Source organism: Mastomys coucha, unplaced genomic scaffold, assembly GCF_008632895.1.
Source record: "Mastomys coucha isolate ucsf_1 unplaced genomic scaffold, UCSF_Mcou_1 pScaffold16, whole genome shotgun sequence".
NCBI classification, from domain to species: domain Eukaryota; kingdom Metazoa; phylum Chordata; class Mammalia; order Rodentia; family Muridae; genus Mastomys; species Mastomys coucha.
The window spans coordinates 16057588-16074920 of NW_022196898.1; the positions used below are offsets into that span (position 1 = coordinate 16057588).

Sequence of the window (17333 nt, forward strand, 5' to 3'; positions counted from 1 at the left end):
AACTGATATGCACTATCTACCTGCAATGAGGATGTATCAATTCAGAAACAGGTTGTCAGAGTTGGACTGGAAACAGAAAATGTGATTGGATACAGACTTTGTGTAATTGATGTTCATAATGGTGTGAACTGGTCAGTGTGAAGGCTCATGTTGCAGGATATAAAATAAAGCAATACACCAGAAGGGTGCTGAGCTGCAGCTTTTAGGTCACCACTGAGGACCGAGGCAAATCAATGGGAAATCTGATCTACTCATGGACTTCCAGTCACAGGCCGACAAAGAGTTGCTCCTCTTCTTTCTCTCTGCTCTATCTCTCTTCCCCTATCTTCTTCCTTCCTTCTCCTCTTCTTCCCCTTTCTGTTTCGCCCCACTTTCTTCTCCTTTTCCTTTCTCCCCTTCTTTGTCTTCTTCATTCTCTTTTCCTCCTTCTCTTCCTCCTCCTGTCTTCTTCCTCTTCCTCCTTTTCTTTATCCACTCCATCAAGTCACATATATCAAGGTCTTCTGTTACTTCAGGTGTTACTGCCCAGTACAATGGGATAATAGGATTTCTGTTTAGCAGGTCTCACAAGTAGCACTGATCTAGTTAGCAAGAATGGATTAATATAATGTTTGGCATGAAGGCTGTCTGATTTTATTACTATAATGGTATTGTAATTATTGTCATTGAACAGATGGCTACTAACCTTTTCATGAGAATAGAAGTCCTTGAGAATGAAGAAGAGGATACCACAGATCAAAGAAGACAATCTAACAGTGAGAAGAAACTTCAGGTAATGAAGAAAGACACACCAAGGAGATCATTAAAGCTGCTCACAGGGAGTATCAACTGAAGACTTGCAGAGCAAAGAACTCATTTTTCAAAATCTCTTCTGCTCTACAACTCACATGAGCTATGGGAGGGTCTGTAAGTCCTGAAAGTCAAAACCCTGGACTACGAAGGCCCAGTCATTCATAGGTCAAGTTACCATTGATTTTATGGCAATTTTCATAACACCGGATCAAATAAACCAAGTCATTTGTTTATTTCAGATGCTTGCAGTGAATTTAGAGTTTATTTTGTGTATCAAAGATCTCTTTGTCACTGAAATAACATTTCAAAAGCCCCAAAAAGCATGAGCTAAGCTCCTGGCAGCTGGAAAAAGAGAATTCATTTTTATATAAATCTATTGTCCACACGTCTACTTCCTATAGTTTTAAATACTTGGCATGTCTGCAATTTTTATGAAATTTGTTTTCAAAAAATGTTTTCAAGGTGGCAAAAATAAAAGCATAATGTTTTTCTACGTTTAATTACAGCAAATTTAATTACATGTGAAGTAAAAATTGGCAATTATACTCACAGGCCAAAGGAAATTAGAAACAAAAGCACTAGCTAATATTATTAATGGCAAATCTTTCCAGGGGAGCATAGGCTGAGTGACGAACACGACCATCCGTGGTGCTCAGACATATCTGGTTGTCTGGCAGACAGTGAGCTAGACAGGCCAGAAGTGTAGGGTGACATGAGGAACTCCACAAGTATCAGAAACATCTGATACTTAAGCTTCAGGTGGAGACAATACCTTGGTCCTTGGCAGGCAGTAGGCATTTTTGGTAGTGCAGTAAGGCAGGGTGTATGGAAAGATGGGCTGGAACAAGGTCTATGGATGGACAGCTGCTTTTAGATGTCAAGAAATGAAAAAGAATACTTTGGGTTTGTTGTTGTTGTTGATGTTGTTGTTGTTGTTGTTGTTGTGGTGGTGGTGGTGGTGGTGGTAGAGGTCGAGGTGTGTGTATTGGGGGGTTGTTTGTTTTCAACAGTGGGGATTGAACTTCTTACCTTGCTCATCTGGGTGAGAGGTCTACCACTGATCCACATATACGGAAAAAGAATGTACCCTCTATCTTACTGCAAACCCAGTAAAGCAGAGTGGCACCTGAAATAAGCCACCTTCTTCAGTCTTGTTTTCCAAGGTGTAACACCAAGGAGAAAGACTATTGTTCTCCTGGTTGGAGAACTTGTGGCTGCTGAAGCTCTACGTGAGTAAGAACAGGAGGGCAGAGGCCACCATTTTAGCAGGATGGCATGGAGCTTCCATATGGACTCTTCTAGGAGTAGAATCATGGGGAGGATGCTACCACAGTGTAGCATGTACACTGGTACATCCAGCATGTACCATGCTGGGAGGCCCAGCTAAAAGGTCACTAGACTACGGCTAGCCTGGGCACAGAGCACATACAGGACATTCTTGCAGACTCCAAGAAACCTGGGACTGGGAATGTAGGAGGACACTGCAAGAAGTTGAGCCTGTGGGATCTGAATTAAGAGGCAATCTATGGGCACCCTGGGAACCTCATGCATTTTTATCAGTGAGGACTGGGAATACCTGAATGCACATGAAATCATTTAATATATTATCCTCTGACCTGCATTCTGTTTTCTTTTAAAGCAAAACAAGGTTTCAGATAAGTAAGAAACAAAAACAAACAAACAAACAAAAATACATATTATGTGTGGATTAGTGAGCACTAATCTCTTGATTCAAATGATTTAACAACAAAGATGTCCTTATTTATATACTTATTTTGGTGGCATTTAATGTACTTTTAAATCAATTTCAAGTTGTTTGAGTTAGAGAGGCCATCATATGTTTTCCTGTGTATCACATCTCTGTTTTGTTTTGAGATAAGATCTCACTATATAGGTTGTCCTGGATCTCACTATGTAGAAAAGGTATGCTTTGAATTCACAGAGATCCACCAGCTTCTGCTTCCCAAGTGTTGGAATTAAAGGTGTGCACCACCATGTCTGGCTCTGTGTATTTTATACAACCAAAGATACGTCTTACTTTTGAAAGACCATGTAAAAGGAACTGGACATCCTGACAGCAATCATGGGTGACATAATTCTCTGGATAAGAATCATAGGATTGGCAGGAAGTTCCCTTCTCAGTGAATATCAGTACCTCATTCTATTCTATCAGGCAAAGAAGAGGTCAACTTAGCCAGCCCAGGAGACATTATGGCATGATCATAAGTCAACGAACAGCAAGGAAAAATAGAACTCTCCCCTTTGTGTGCTAGGCCTTACTCATAGAAGCCATTAAGCTATTCATCAAATTTCTGTTAAACACGTTCCCAGCTCAGTTCTCGAATTGTACCTTGGAGTATGCTCTTTATTATCCCTTCAGTGTGGTCAGCCAGGAGATCAGCTTTGGTGATGGCAGCCAGGGACAGGTAGTTGGACATGTTCCTACACAACTCCTTGCTGCCTCTGTGGAGGAATTTCACTGCGATGGGGACAGCTAAGACCATCACAGGGGTCCGGTTGTAGTTCTGAGGAAACATAAGAAGGCAACCAACAAGTAACTCATCTTTCGTTCATTATTATTCATTTGCCTCAAAAATATTCACAGGGCTCCTAGAGTACAGCTGTGAAAACGCAGACCCTGCCCTGGTTACACCGCGCGTGCCCACTTGGTCCTACAGGAAGACTTAAGGGCAGTGGATAGCATAACCGGAAGGCATGACACGTGAGGTGCAGGATGCTAAGGAGAACACATCCAGCCAGAAAGTGTCAAGAAAGACTTCTAGAGAAATGGATGCCTTAGCTGAGACTGAAGGGAGGAGTTGGGGGTAGTTGGGCCATGGTGAGGCAGAGACTGTGGAAGAAAGAGCCACTGTGGGAGGCACAGGGGTGAGGGAGAACATGGTGCACCTAGGGGACTGTGGGTAACTATGTGTGGTTGTAGCGTAATATGTGGGGAAACTGGCGGGAACTGGAAAGTTCAGTGGGCACAAATATACTGGGAGGCTGGTAGGTTTGGAACTAATCCTGAGGGCAACCAGGGATCAACGGGGAGGGACAGATCATCGGGTTTATATTTGAGAAAAACAACCAAAGGAATATTGACAAGCTTGAATTTTTTTTGTTTGTTTTTAGAAGCAACCAAGGATGGATGGATGCATAAAATGTGATATATATATATATATATATATATATATATACACATATGATATATGTATATATATACATACATACATATACATATATGTATATATATAATTACTATTCACTCATAAAAAGAATGAAATATTTTTTAAAGATTTATTTATGTATGTAAGTACACTGTCACTCTTCATACACATCAGAAGGGGACATCATATTCCATTACAGGTAGCTGTGAGCCATCATGAGGTTGGGGGTATTGAACTCAGGATCTCTGGAAGAGTAGTCAGTGCTCTTAAATGCTCAGCCATCTCTCCAGCCCATGAAATATTTTTTAACAACATGAATAGAAGTGGAAGGCATTGTAAAGTGTAATTAGCTAGTTGTGGAAATAGAAATACTACATCTTCTTACAAGTGTAGTTAAAAAGGTGACTTTGCATAAATAGTCTGGAAGGGGATTGAAGGAGATCAGATAATGGGTAGCAAAAAGATTTGCATAGGACAAGTGCTAGTATTAAAAGCTTGGCAGGAAAAATGATAAAAGTTCAAGGGGAAGAAATGCTGATTTCACATTATAAGTATTGACAGAAACACACTGCACTCAGGTATATGGAATGCTACTATATATCAATTAAAAATGCTAAATTTTTAGCTAATGATATTTAAAGAAAAAGTAAACATGACTAAAACTTAAAGGCATTCTAGATCCTAAAATAACTGTATTCTTATTTTGTGACTTACTTTACATGTCTCATAAATGCTGTCATTGGCACTTATTTATGCCATTAGAAATAATTATAGATCACACACACACACACACACACACACACACACACACACACACACACACACCACTTTCCCTACCACTTAGACTAAGAGCAGAGCTGTATTATATACAATGTGTTTGGGAGCTGACTTTTTATCCTTATGTTATAAATAAAAGGGGCCTCTTTTTTCTGTTTGAAATTTACTTCACATTCCACCCATAGGTTGCACTTTCTACTATTTCCAACAATTCTAGATTTTGGTAGGTCCTCATGATCAACTGAATAATGAAATAATAAAATGTACTTGGCCACTAAATAAAATGAGAGATGGCCATTGCCTGTCACCTATGTAAAAAGCTGAACATGTCATGTGCCAGAAATCCCAGCACTGGGAAGGCAGACACAGGATGATATCCAGGGCTTGTTGACTTGTTAATCTTGTCAAATTAGTGAGTTTCCTGGTTAGTGAGAGTCCAGGTCTCCAAATATAAGGACACAGTAACAGAGGAAGACACATGGCATCAACCTCTGGCCTTCACATGCAGGCACACACAGAGACATACAGACACACAGACACATATGAACATGTGCACATGCATAGACCATACATACAGGAGTGGGAAGCAAGTAAGAAGAAAGAAGACAATGTGGATATGTGGTGTTGGCTGTTACAGAGAGCACAATGCATTGGGGAGGGCATGTCAGGGAAAACAGACTCTGAATTCCTCTCCGGGCTTGGCCACTCCCTTGCTGGCTGACCTCAGAGATGCCACCCAGCTCTCTAGATCATCTGTAATGGTGACTGTCATCACATTTTCCCATCAAGCAGTCTCTGATAAACAGGTCTCATGGCAGACACAACATCAACTGACTGGCCCAGGAAGACTTTTCAGGCTGCTAAAGGACCAATGACCTTGGAGAGAAGGTCAAGTAATGACTACTCTCCAAACAGGGTGTGCACTGAGTAACTAACTGTCTGTGTTTAATCTGCATCAGATTATGGTCATTGAAAGCAGGCTGGGAATGGTGGGCAAGGGTGGTGGGATAGAAACTCCATCAATAAATGTGAATGCCCCTTTTCTTTAGTAAACAGCTTCTGGGTTTCTGGTGGGGATAGCCACAAGACCGTACACAGTATTTCTCACCTTCCCTGCAATCAGATGTGGCCAGGTGTAAGTTGAATGCTTCACTATTCAACTCCTTGGCTACTATCAGCTTGATGTGACTTGGCTCTTTACATATTCTCCTCTTTACATCTCATTGGAATAAGGACTTGGTAACAGGGACTGAAGCATCTGTCTATGACCATGAATTAGAAACTATATATAGTACAGAGAAAAGGGGGGGGCTTCCACATCAGCTCCACACTGGCATTTGTGAATTGTTTGCTGATAGATAAAAATGCCCTGCATAGTTGCTGATAGATAAAAATGCCCTGCATAGCTTAACTGACTGGCCTTGGTTAGGGCAGGTGAGCCTGCATTCTGAACAGTGTTAGCACAGAACCATTTTCATTCGTGAAGTGTCTTCAGTAGCTTAAAGGTAAAGTTATGTCCATACTGCCATATGGAATTTAGAATTTCATTTTAGTGCAAACCCTATAATAAAGATCAAAGAAGGAACATGAGGCCAAGACTGCCACACTGCTATAGTGTCCCTGAGTAGCATTATGACATCTTAGATATGGGGCAGCTAGATCAAAGAGAATACTAAATGGGAGAAGACAGTGTCTGGACCCTTATACCAACCAAAATAAAAATAAATTCCAGGCAAACTGAATATCTAAGAGTAAAACACAAAATAACAGTGAGGAAGGAGCATGGTCAGTGTCCCCAGTGGCTTTGGGACAATGAGCAGCTCCTCAAATCTAACTAAACTTTTACCATAAAAAAGGGAGTATAAAGTGGATAAAAGTAAGGACCTCTAGTTCAGTGATACTCTATGGAATGAAAAGATAATCCAAGGGACACATAATATGTGTGACCCATTTATTCAACAAAGGTCTAGCCACAACCAGAATATATATATACAGACAAACTTCAGTTTGTATATACCAAAAAGGCACAGAGCCAAAGGACAAGACAGATGAAGGATTTGAATGGATGCTTCCCAAGGAAGGATGCAGAAATTGAGCAAACTCATGAAAACTTGTTCACTTTCATTCAAATTAATTTTGATCTGGGTCTATCTATAAAGCCTTGCTTACTGAGGTGTCATCAAGACATGAATTCCTCTGAAAAAGAGGCCCAGTCCTACACATTCCGTTTTCAGGTAGTTTTTAAGTGATGAGTACAGGGTTGAAAATTCTGTGCATATCCATACACCATCTGTTTTAAGATTTTATGAGTAACCATAGCATGAAGTGGTGGGCCCAAGTTAGCCAACAGTACCATAACGGCAGTGCCAGGAGGAAGTAAAGGAAATGTTATGGGGTAGCTGAGACACTCAGGTTAGTGAACTGGAAGTCATAATTTTGGAACACTCATATCTTGGTATTGAGTTCAAAACATTCCGTGGCACACCAGATCTCAGTCACACTAAACCCTGTTGAACAGTATGCTTTCTTTTTTTTGGAGAGTCTTCATTAATTCCTTTGAGGAGCTTCTCAGTTCTTCTAATGATGGCATTTCTATCCTTGGTTTCAAAAGTGTTAGTGACTCAGAGAGGTCGGGTAGGGGAGGGGGAGGGAGGGAAGGGGAGGGGAGAGAGAGAGAGAGAGAGAGAGAGAGAGAGAGAGAGAGAGAGAGAGAGAGAGAGAGAGAGATAGAGCACATTTCCCTGGTCCAAATGATGCTTTAAGAATAAGCACTTCACCAAATTTAATTAGGAATTCTTTGAAGAGATCTATGATAATGATTTTCCTACTGGACTCAAGGTGCTAAGAGTTTATGGGTGCCACTCATGTGACTTCAGTAGGTAGAAGAGAACCAGAATGATACTTGAGGAAACATGGGGTTGGAGAGGCAAGCTGGGAGAAATTAAGTTTCATTAATAGCATTTGAGCTCCATGATAGAGGGTGTACTGAGGCTAACTCACACCTAAGGAGTTCCAGAAGGTTGATCCTTAATAGTGAAGCCAAGAGACTTACGCACAGTAGGAGACTTTCTTTGGACAGATCAGAACATCCCTCTCATACTATCAAGTTACCAAGAAGCCAGGCAGGAAACTAGAAGTCTTCAGACCCTATTCACTCTATTCCTAAATTTTTCTAAGCAAGCTAATTAAATATCTTTTGTTTAAACATTTCTGGTTTCCTTGTTACCAGGAGCAAACAAACAAACAAAATGCGTGATACATTCTAACTAATTCCTGTATTCCATCTATTTTCTACATATATAGTCAGGACCATGACCTGCTTTGAGACTTCTCTGATGGCTTATGTGAGTATCTTGGTCTGCCTTCTCCCCTCTCCCTAAGCATATGTGGGCCTAATTGCTGTTGTGGGAAGTTATGAGGCCTTCCTGGAAGATAAGCATCTCCTCTCTCCTGGGACTGGCACTCACCCCCATAGAATTGCTTGGATCTACTGAGGCTAAATCATACCAAAGGAGTTCTAGAAGGTTGATCCTTAATAGTGAAGCCAAGAGACTTATGTACAGTAAGAGACTTTCTTTGGTCAGATCAGAACATCCCTCCCACAGTATTAAGATACCAAGAAGCCAGGCAAGAAATTAGAGTCTTCACTCATCAATAAAAGATCAGGTGAATTCAAAGAGATACTGAGGTGTTCTCCATTATGAGCATGGTAGAACTTGGTTAAAATAACACACGTATTCACAACCAAATCTCCATCTGTGATGATAGAACAGTCCATCCACCAATCTCAGTCTCTAATACCTACTCTGAGTAACACTTGAGTACATGTGCCAAAATAGTCATCCATGTTCCTTTTGTTAGTATACCCTTTATATGTTCAGTAAAGTTAAATCTTTGTTTTTGACTTGTCTCAATTGCCCTATATTGCTACTTCTTTGTATTCACAATCAAGTTATCCTACTACAGCCCTGGATTCTACCCCAACCTCCAGTCTGCTCTTAGGCTATGTTTATAGTCCATTACGTGGCAGCATCTGACAACTAAACATTCATATTTTGCTCCTATAATGAGTGGTCAAAGCCCTAGCATTGGGAACTTTCCAAAATGAATCCCATATCAAAGGTACTATATACATACACCAAGTCTTTTGCAAAGAATAACTTGGAAGTAGAAAGGTATGTCTTCAATTAGATGATTAGATCTTCAGGCACTTTTAAAAATGTATTTATTTATTTGTTTGGATACACCAGAAGAGAGCATAGGAGTCCACTACAGATGGTTGTAAGGTCACCATGTGGTTGCTGGAAATTGAACTCAGGACCTCTGAGAGAACAGTCAGTGAGTGCTCTTAGCCACTGAGCCATCTCTCCAGCCCCCTTCAGGCACTTTTTAATTAATTGATAACTAATTAACTAATTAATTAAGATGATGTCTCACTATGTAGCTCTGGCTGGCCTTGAACTCATTATATAGACCATGCTGGCCCCAAACTCAGTGAGATTTGCCTATTTCTGGCTCCTTAGTGCTGGGATTAAAGGTGTATATCATAATCTTAAGCATATTTATCTGTAACTTGAAACACCGAAGGTAGTGGTGTCAGGAAGTGGGCCTGCTGACTGTGAGCACAAACACAGAGAGGGATTGGTTTGATGGAAATCATTAGATTCTGTTTTAAACTCTAGAGTGAGCTGGCCCTTGGCAGCAGCAATGAAAGGACAGGCCTTCTTAACTAATCAGATTGCATTCTTTTTACAATGTCTCTGAAGTGGGGATCCAGTACAAAAACAGGAGATCCTCCCCTCAAGTATATAATGTCATCATTAAAAAAAAACAAAAAGAAAATAAACTTCAATACACTCAATTTTTGTGCCTTCTCCCCACACATATAATTTGGAAGTCTCTCAAATGAAACAAAAAGTGAAACATTAAGCAAAGAGCAAACAGTTCATGTAAGTCCTCAGAGATCACCACCAAAGGCACTCCATCTCAAAACTGTGTCTAGACAGCCCCTCCCCTATCAAAAGCCACAGGCACTGCTGACGACAGATGGCAGGGTGTGCGTAGGCTTTGGGGCCCAGGATGACACTGCCAAAGAATTCCATAGACCTAACAGATAACAACTTCGGCTCGAAGGCTGGGCTTCGTTTCTAAGGCACCTAAGGCAGAAGATCCGGGCACAGGAAGCCATTTTATCTTTAGAGTTATTTGGACCACAGAGCTGCTAATGGGATACAGGCAAAGAAAAGTCCAGTGGTCACCATTCTCCACCAAGTAAGCCAACTTAACAGCAACTGATAATGCCACAGCCTATGACAGAATTTGGCCCTCAGCTTTAACTCGAGCAGGCTGGTGTGAATATTACCTTACAAGTGCAGAGCTAAGGGAACAAATGGAGGTCACTGTGTTGTACAAATGAATGTACTCCTGAGAACTGCTACAGCTCACTGGAAAGGTGAAACAAGGGATCCTTGTTCCACAATGCCAAGGACTCTGGTTCTCAGCTTGATTGGCACCATTTGAGCTCTTGGTGGAGATTTTCCTTTTGAAAATGCACTTTGGGAACCTTTGCCAGTGTTTTAAAACTAGAGAGAATAAAGCAAAGGAGAAGAGATACAGATCCAGGGTGATAGCAACCGAGACACTACTTTGCTCTCAGGTGCTGAATTCAGCTGGAGCCATAGAAAAGCAACAATCTTAAGAGATGTCCAACTTCATTTATTAAAATGGGCCTCCCTGGACAGTCACCCAGCCTCATCAAGCAGACAGACAGAAAGCTTGATTCTTATCAGTGTAGCCATCTGGGAATCTAATTGACACGTTCATCTGCTTTTCCCAGTGGGTTTCCTCACAGGTGAGAAGAGAGGGTCTGTGGGTTGTCCCAAACATCACATTTCATCCTCCTATCCAAGGACAGTGTCTTAAAGCCCACTGGACAGAAATAAGGTTGCTCAGCAAGCCACAGAATACTTTCTGCTCCTGAGCCCATATATTACTTCATTCTCTTGAATATCACTTGAGTATACCTACTGCTTGCCAAGTACTATTTTAGGTGCTGGGTCTAGCTCAGTGGGAAAAAAAAAAAAACATAATTTGGGCAAGGAAGAGAGGCAAATAATGAGCAATGTAAGCACTGAATAAATAGCTTGTTGTAAAGAGTTAAATGCTGAGTGGGGTCATGGTGGCTTGCCACACAAGTAGGAGGACCCTACTTAGGGTTCCCAAAACACACACGAAAGCTGGGTAGGTGTGGTGGCCTACCTACTATCCTGGAACTTGGAGGTGGAGAGAGGGGCAAGCTGGTTAGCTCTGGTTTCATCAGGAGATCCTGCCTCAATAAGTAAAGTGAAGAGCAATGGAGGAAGATACCCAGTGTCAACCAATGGCCTCCACATGCATACCTAATACACAGGCAAAATAATAAAAGAGAGCAATGCTCTGTATATTATAGTCTCCTGCAGATGATAATATCAGCTGGGGTTAATGATCACATGATATTTCCCATATCTGGAACATTTTTTTTTATTTATTTAGCATCTGGTTATTTACTCATTAAAACAAACCCACAAGGCAATTACTTCTATAATCTGCACTTTATAGATGAGGCAATAAAGGCACACAAGTGTTAATTTGCCCAAGATCACCCTATAGGTAAATTCGTGACAGAAAGGGGATTGCTTGTTGAGTAAACTTCTAGCTTTATAAAACCAGCCTCCCCCATAAGGATTCTGAAGGAAATAGTCTGAGCCATCCTAGGTTCTCTTTGTAGTCAAAGCCATCCCACAATATTGAATGGGGACGCCTGCATGAGCAGTGTGTGTACAACCAAGCAGGCTAGTTCTTTTACAGTGCAGAAAAATATGTATTTCCTGATTTGTGGGTTCACTTCTTGTCCCTTTTGTACCTGCTCTCAGCCATCTTGGACTACTTCATTCACTGGCTCTCCCACAGCTGTAGCTGAGATGAGACTGTAGGTAATGCAAAGATGATTAACTATGCCATCAGGTAATGCTAAGCAAGGGAGGTTGGGAAGGGTGATTGTTCTGCTTCATATGATGAGGCTAAAACTAGGCACTGGGAAAAAAAACCCAACTAGGCACTGGTTCCAGATGTCTGTTAGTGCTCTGGAGCGGCATGCTAGTCCATCGATTATACCAACTGTCATAATACCTGTGTCAGTTTTCATCCTCATCTGCCCTCTCCAAGTGTGTCTTTAGTTTAGAAAGCATAATGTCTTGTATGTCTTTCCTTTCATGGTTTTTCTGGGAGATGGGAAAGGACTGAATCCATATAGCAACTTGGAAGCTCCTAGCTTCAGGTAAGTTAAGGTTTGAATCAGGAGTTCTACTTCATGTCTACACCACGTATAGAAAGCCTTTGTAATGAAGGACTTTCCTCATGTGTACCCACCAGTCTGCAGTAGATTTTAACATTTTTTTGTGTCCTGCCTGGAGTTAGCTGGATACCTGTTTCTATTGGCCTATAAGACTATGGATTTATTTGCAGGTTACAGACCACTATGCTTACCGACCACTGAACTGAACTGCAATTGTCACAGGCAAACACTTCACGGGCTATGTTACCTTGATGTCTCACAGTTCCAAACAGTAGGCATTGGATTGTTACCTTTAATTTACAAAGGGCAAAGCATAGATGTAAGGAAATGAATTTGCCATTATTTTCTGTCTGTAGAACAGATACGTTTTCACAGTACACAGTGAAATAGACTTAAAAAACGAGTTAGTTGGGCTGGGGAGATGGCTCAGTAGACAGGAGCCCTTGTAGTTCAAGCATGAGGGCCTGAGTTCAAACCCCTAGCATCCACATAAAAAGCTGAGCACTGTTAAATGTACCTGCAATGCTCATCTCCAGACTGTGGGAGACCATCTCATGAGAAAGTGGAACGTGACAGAGGACATCTACCCTCTTCTTCCCCAGGCATGCTCTCAAGCTTGCTACGGTGTTATTTTGAATTCTTTACAGTGTAGCTAACATACAGCAGGGACAGGCTAAGATTTTCTCAGCTGATTAGTTAGCAACCTGCTGGCTTAACTACCAGCAGGTTTGTGGTGTCTTTTTACAGTATCTAACAGGCACACACACACACACACACACACACACACAAAATGCCTCTCAGTTCAGAGACATCATGTGTTCACATAAGCTGCCAACTCAGTATCCAGTTGCCTGCCGGTGCACACTGACAGACCTGTAAGATGCAACTCATGATATCAGATGCGATTTTTGCATGGGGAGTATCTTCGTCTTTCCCTGCAGGTCTCAGGTTGTGTTCCAAGCAGGAATCCCACAGTCCCACCAGGGCCCTGGCATGCTTCTCAATGGATTCCGTCTCTCTGATGGCTGTTGTTATCCTTGTAATACAGATTTCAACCACCGCCTGGTCGTTGTTGTTAGTTTGGTAATCCTATTTAGAAAAAAAAAAAACCAACAACCCTTTAAGTTAATAAGTACTCTAGAAGGCTGTCCATTGAGGGAGGGAAGCAGTACTGAGTTATGTTGGAAATGATGGTGTCACTGGGTATTAAGGAGTGAGGCTGTAAAGCCCATTACAGTTGGCCTTCCTCTTGTGGAAGAGGCAGAAAATACATACAAGGTCCAGTGTCATTAACAAAAAGGAGGGTGCAGCTAGTTGGAGGAGCTGGATCACTCATAAGCAAGCAAGTATAAGCTTCAGGGCATTTCAGTTTCAAGTCACCATAGGACAGAAGTTACTTTTTACAGTGACGTTTTAGTTACATGCATGAAAAAACTCAAATTGCTCTACAACTTTCTCTATTAGCTGTCTCACAGAGTCTGATAGAACACAGTGTTGCATTTCTTTCTTTCTTAACTCAAATAAGTATTAAGTCCAAGATAGCTTTCACCAGTCAAATTTCCTCTGTCTTTATTACCCTCTGTGTACTTCGTCATATTTATGAGGGAAAAAAAAAAGGATCCCTTAACGTTTCTAAATGTGAAAAAACACACATACACAACAAAAGTGCTTATTGCTTTGAGTTGAAAAATGGTCTGACCGAGTACCACAATGGGAGTCTCACAGAACTGGGGACTGACAGGGTAGGCAAGCATATGGATGACCGTACTGAGATAGCCAACTGGGAATTTTCACTCCTGACATTATTTTTACTATTGTAATGGGGGCACTAAACACCTTGAACCTGTATCTACACTGTGATCATCTGTAGCTCATTTTTTCCTCCAGAAGAGTAATTTTCTTTTTTCTTTTCTTTCTTTTCTTTTTTTTTTCTTTTTCGAGACAGGGTTTCTCTGTATATCCCTGGCTGTCCTGGAACTCACTCTGTAGACCAGGCTGGCCTCGAACTCAGAAATCCACTTGCCTCTGCCTCCCAAGTTCTGGGATTAAAGGTGTGAGCCACCACCACCTTGCCAGAAGAGTAATTTTCTAAGGCAAAGGACAGAAACAATTTTGAGGCTCCTAGTACATGCTATTAAACTCCCTTCCAGAAATATTTAATTATTTTGAACTCCCATCCTCTAGGTGAAAATGTGATCTCTTTATTGTGATTTTGCAAGAACAAAAGTATTTTTAACTTTTGCTAATTTGACCAGTAGAAAATGGTATCTCATTACTGTTTGGCATAGGCACTTCCTTGGACCAAAGTGAGGGTGCACATCGTCACAAGTTTATCGACCATTTGTATTCCCTCCACTGGGAATTGGGCAATGAGTGTTCAGTCTATTTTTCCTTAGTGTTTTCATTTTCTTTTTGATCTTCTTTTGGAACAATATTTTTTCCCTACTAAGGATAACGAGGCAACATTTGAGTTATAATTCTGCACAGGCTTCATTATTCCTTTTCAAAATTGCTCTTTATTGACAGACTAAGGGTTTAGACAGTGAAGTCAGTCAAGCTTTTGAGTTTTGTATTTTTCCCTTCTAAAATTAGAAACTTAAATTCTTCACTTTTTTTTAGAAGTTTTATTTAGCACTTATGTATATGGCTATTCTTTGTACATGTACATCTATGCAACACATGAGTGCCTGAAGAGGTAAGAGAGGGCATTAGATCCCATAGAACTGGAGTTGTAGGTGTTTATGTTCAGCCACTGGGCACAGGTACCCAAACCCAACCAATTTCTGTGGAAAAACAACCACTCTGAACCGCTGAGTCACTCAGCTCCACATGTTTATTAAGTTAAAAGATAAGGCATAGATATGATACAAAAGATGTAGAAAACAAGGTTGGCAGTACAGAGCAGAGCCTCTGGGGCCCCGTTCCTCAACTTCTGGTTCTGTTCCCCAGTGCCTTACTGTACAATGGCACGATTCTCAGTGCCTCAGAAACCATTTACCTTCTCTGTGTGTGAGTTCTTCAACTGCATTTTAAATATAATTTATCTTTTAAAAAATTTTATTTTTTATGTGTGTTAATGCTTTGCCTGCATGTGTATCTGTGCAAAATTCCATGCCTAGTGCTCACAGAGGTCAGGAGATGGTACTGGAGTCTCTGGAACTTTAGTTACCGATGGTTGTGGCCTACCATATGGGTGCTGGGAAATGGACCTGGGTCTCTGGAAGAATAGCTAGTGCTCTTAACTTAACCCTATCCTCTTCAAATGATGAAATGACAATCTCTATAGACGCAGACACCCAGGATGAGTAGAATAGTTGATTAAGCTTCCTGGATATGAAATCACTAAACAAGAATTTGTATTAAGGAACTGGCTAAAGGTAGAGTACTTACTGAAGTAATGACTGAGCTCATCCCTGGAAGAGGATGGAGAGATTGGACTATATAGAATTTGTCCTCGTACACACACACACACACACACACACACACACACACACACACACTCCTACTACAATCAAATAAAATAAAAGTAATTGGTGCTACATTACCTGAAAAGAGTAGACTTTTTTTTTTTTTTAAAAAGAACGTCATCTTTAGCTCTAGCTAAGACTATATAATGCTTCTACATCAAGAGAAAGATTCACATTCCTTAAAGCATGCTTTAGGAGGTTCAGTTCCCAGCACTAGCATGGTGGCCCACAGCCATCTGTAACTCTTGCTCCAGAGAAGGCAGTACCATCCTCTGGCTTCCATGAGCACCAGGCATAGAAGCATAGCACAGGCATTCATGCAGAGGAAAAAAAAACCCATGCAAGTTTTGTTTAAAAGATATTAAAGAGGCTCAAGGTAAAATTGTGGAAATGTAATATCTCCAGAAAAGGAACTGCTGTCACTGGGCTGCACTTTGTCTTTAAATTAGTTTATAGTGAAATGAACTTCTAGTCATCATATTGTCAGAATCACTCATAAAAACCAAGTATCTAAATATAAAACTATTAGAGAATAAAAACAAATTAGAGTGAGATTGTAAGAGGCTTGGGAACATGGTTCTTTTTTTTTTTTTTTTTTTAACCCAGGTATACACAGTGAAGGACAAGGTGACAAGGTGCATTTGGGAATGTACAGGGTGCATGAGTGACAAAGAGTCAGTATAAGAACCAAAAAGAATCTTAACAACCTTCCAAAGAAAGGAGAACTGAACCAGGCCTGGTGCTGCACACCTGTGATCTTAGATCCAGACCATGCCAGGCCTGGTGCTGCACAGTGCAATCCTAGATCCAGACAGTGCCAGGCCTGGTGCTGCACACCTGTGATCCTAGATCCAGACCGTGCCAGGCCTGGTGCTGCACACCTGTAGTCCTAGATCCAGACTGTGCCAGGCCTGGTGCTGCACAGTGCAATCCTAGATCCAGACTGTGCCAGGCCTGGTGCTGCACAGTGCAATCCTAGATCCAGACAGTGCCAGGCCTGGTGCTGCACACCTGTGATCCTAGATCCAGACCGTGCCAGGCCTGGTGCTGCACACTGTAATCCTAGATCCAGACTGTGCCAGGCCAGTCTTACTTGGAAAAGTGCAACCCTGACTCAATGCCCTTGCTTACAACAGAAGAGAAAAGGGAATTAAACAGCTAGAAATACCATTGGACACAAGCCCAAGCAGTAAATGGCACAAAAACCTTACCCTCACAGCCAGCAAGGACGAGGACACAGAGGTATAATTAGCATTAGCACACTGCTTCACTAAGCTAAATAAGTGTTAACATTTGACAGACTCGGGAACTGATGGAGAAAGCCACTGTGGCCTTCATACTTCCTTCACGTTAGAAAGCAATTTGGTGTATATTATAATATAGGAAGTTCAAAAAAATCTCTAAATGTAGTTGTTTTACTTTATACTGAGACCCTCAGAAATGCATATTTACCAAATTAATCAACTATAAGAATGTATACTGCAGCACTGTTTAAGTAATGAAGGTCAATCAAGAATAATAATAAATATATAAATAGTGGTATGTTCATAGAATAAAATATTACATCCACTGAATGAATGAAAATACATGTACCCAAGGTAGGTAATAAATTAAAAACAGTATGGAAGCTGTGATAACATTTATATGAAACCTTGTAACTTTTCTAAGGTTCTTAATGTAAAGAAAAAAAAAAAAACTAGTTTTAGAGCTGGGCGGTGGTGGCACACGTCTTTAATCCCAGCACTTGAGAGGCAGAGGCAGGCGGATTTCTGAGTTCAAGGCCAGCCTGGTTTACAG

At 41.1% G+C, this 17333-nt stretch overlaps 1 protein-coding gene across 5 annotated transcripts in view; it reads right to left on the minus strand.

Moving 5' to 3' along the window:
* The window catches only part of Veph1 (ventricular zone expressed PH domain containing 1), a 214789-nt gene that overhangs the window by 170621 nt on the left and 26835 nt on the right, over positions 1-17333 (minus strand). For all 5 annotated transcript variants that reach the window (XM_031374039.1, XM_031374040.1, XM_031374041.1 and 2 more), the window contains exons 3-4: positions 12943-13158; positions 3143-3317 (exon numbers count right to left, since the gene is read on the minus strand). In XM_031374039.1, coding sequence (XP_031229899.1) covers positions 3143-3317; positions 12943-13158 — 391 coding nt within the window. The remainder of the gene's footprint in view (positions 1-3142; positions 3318-12942; positions 13159-17333) is intronic.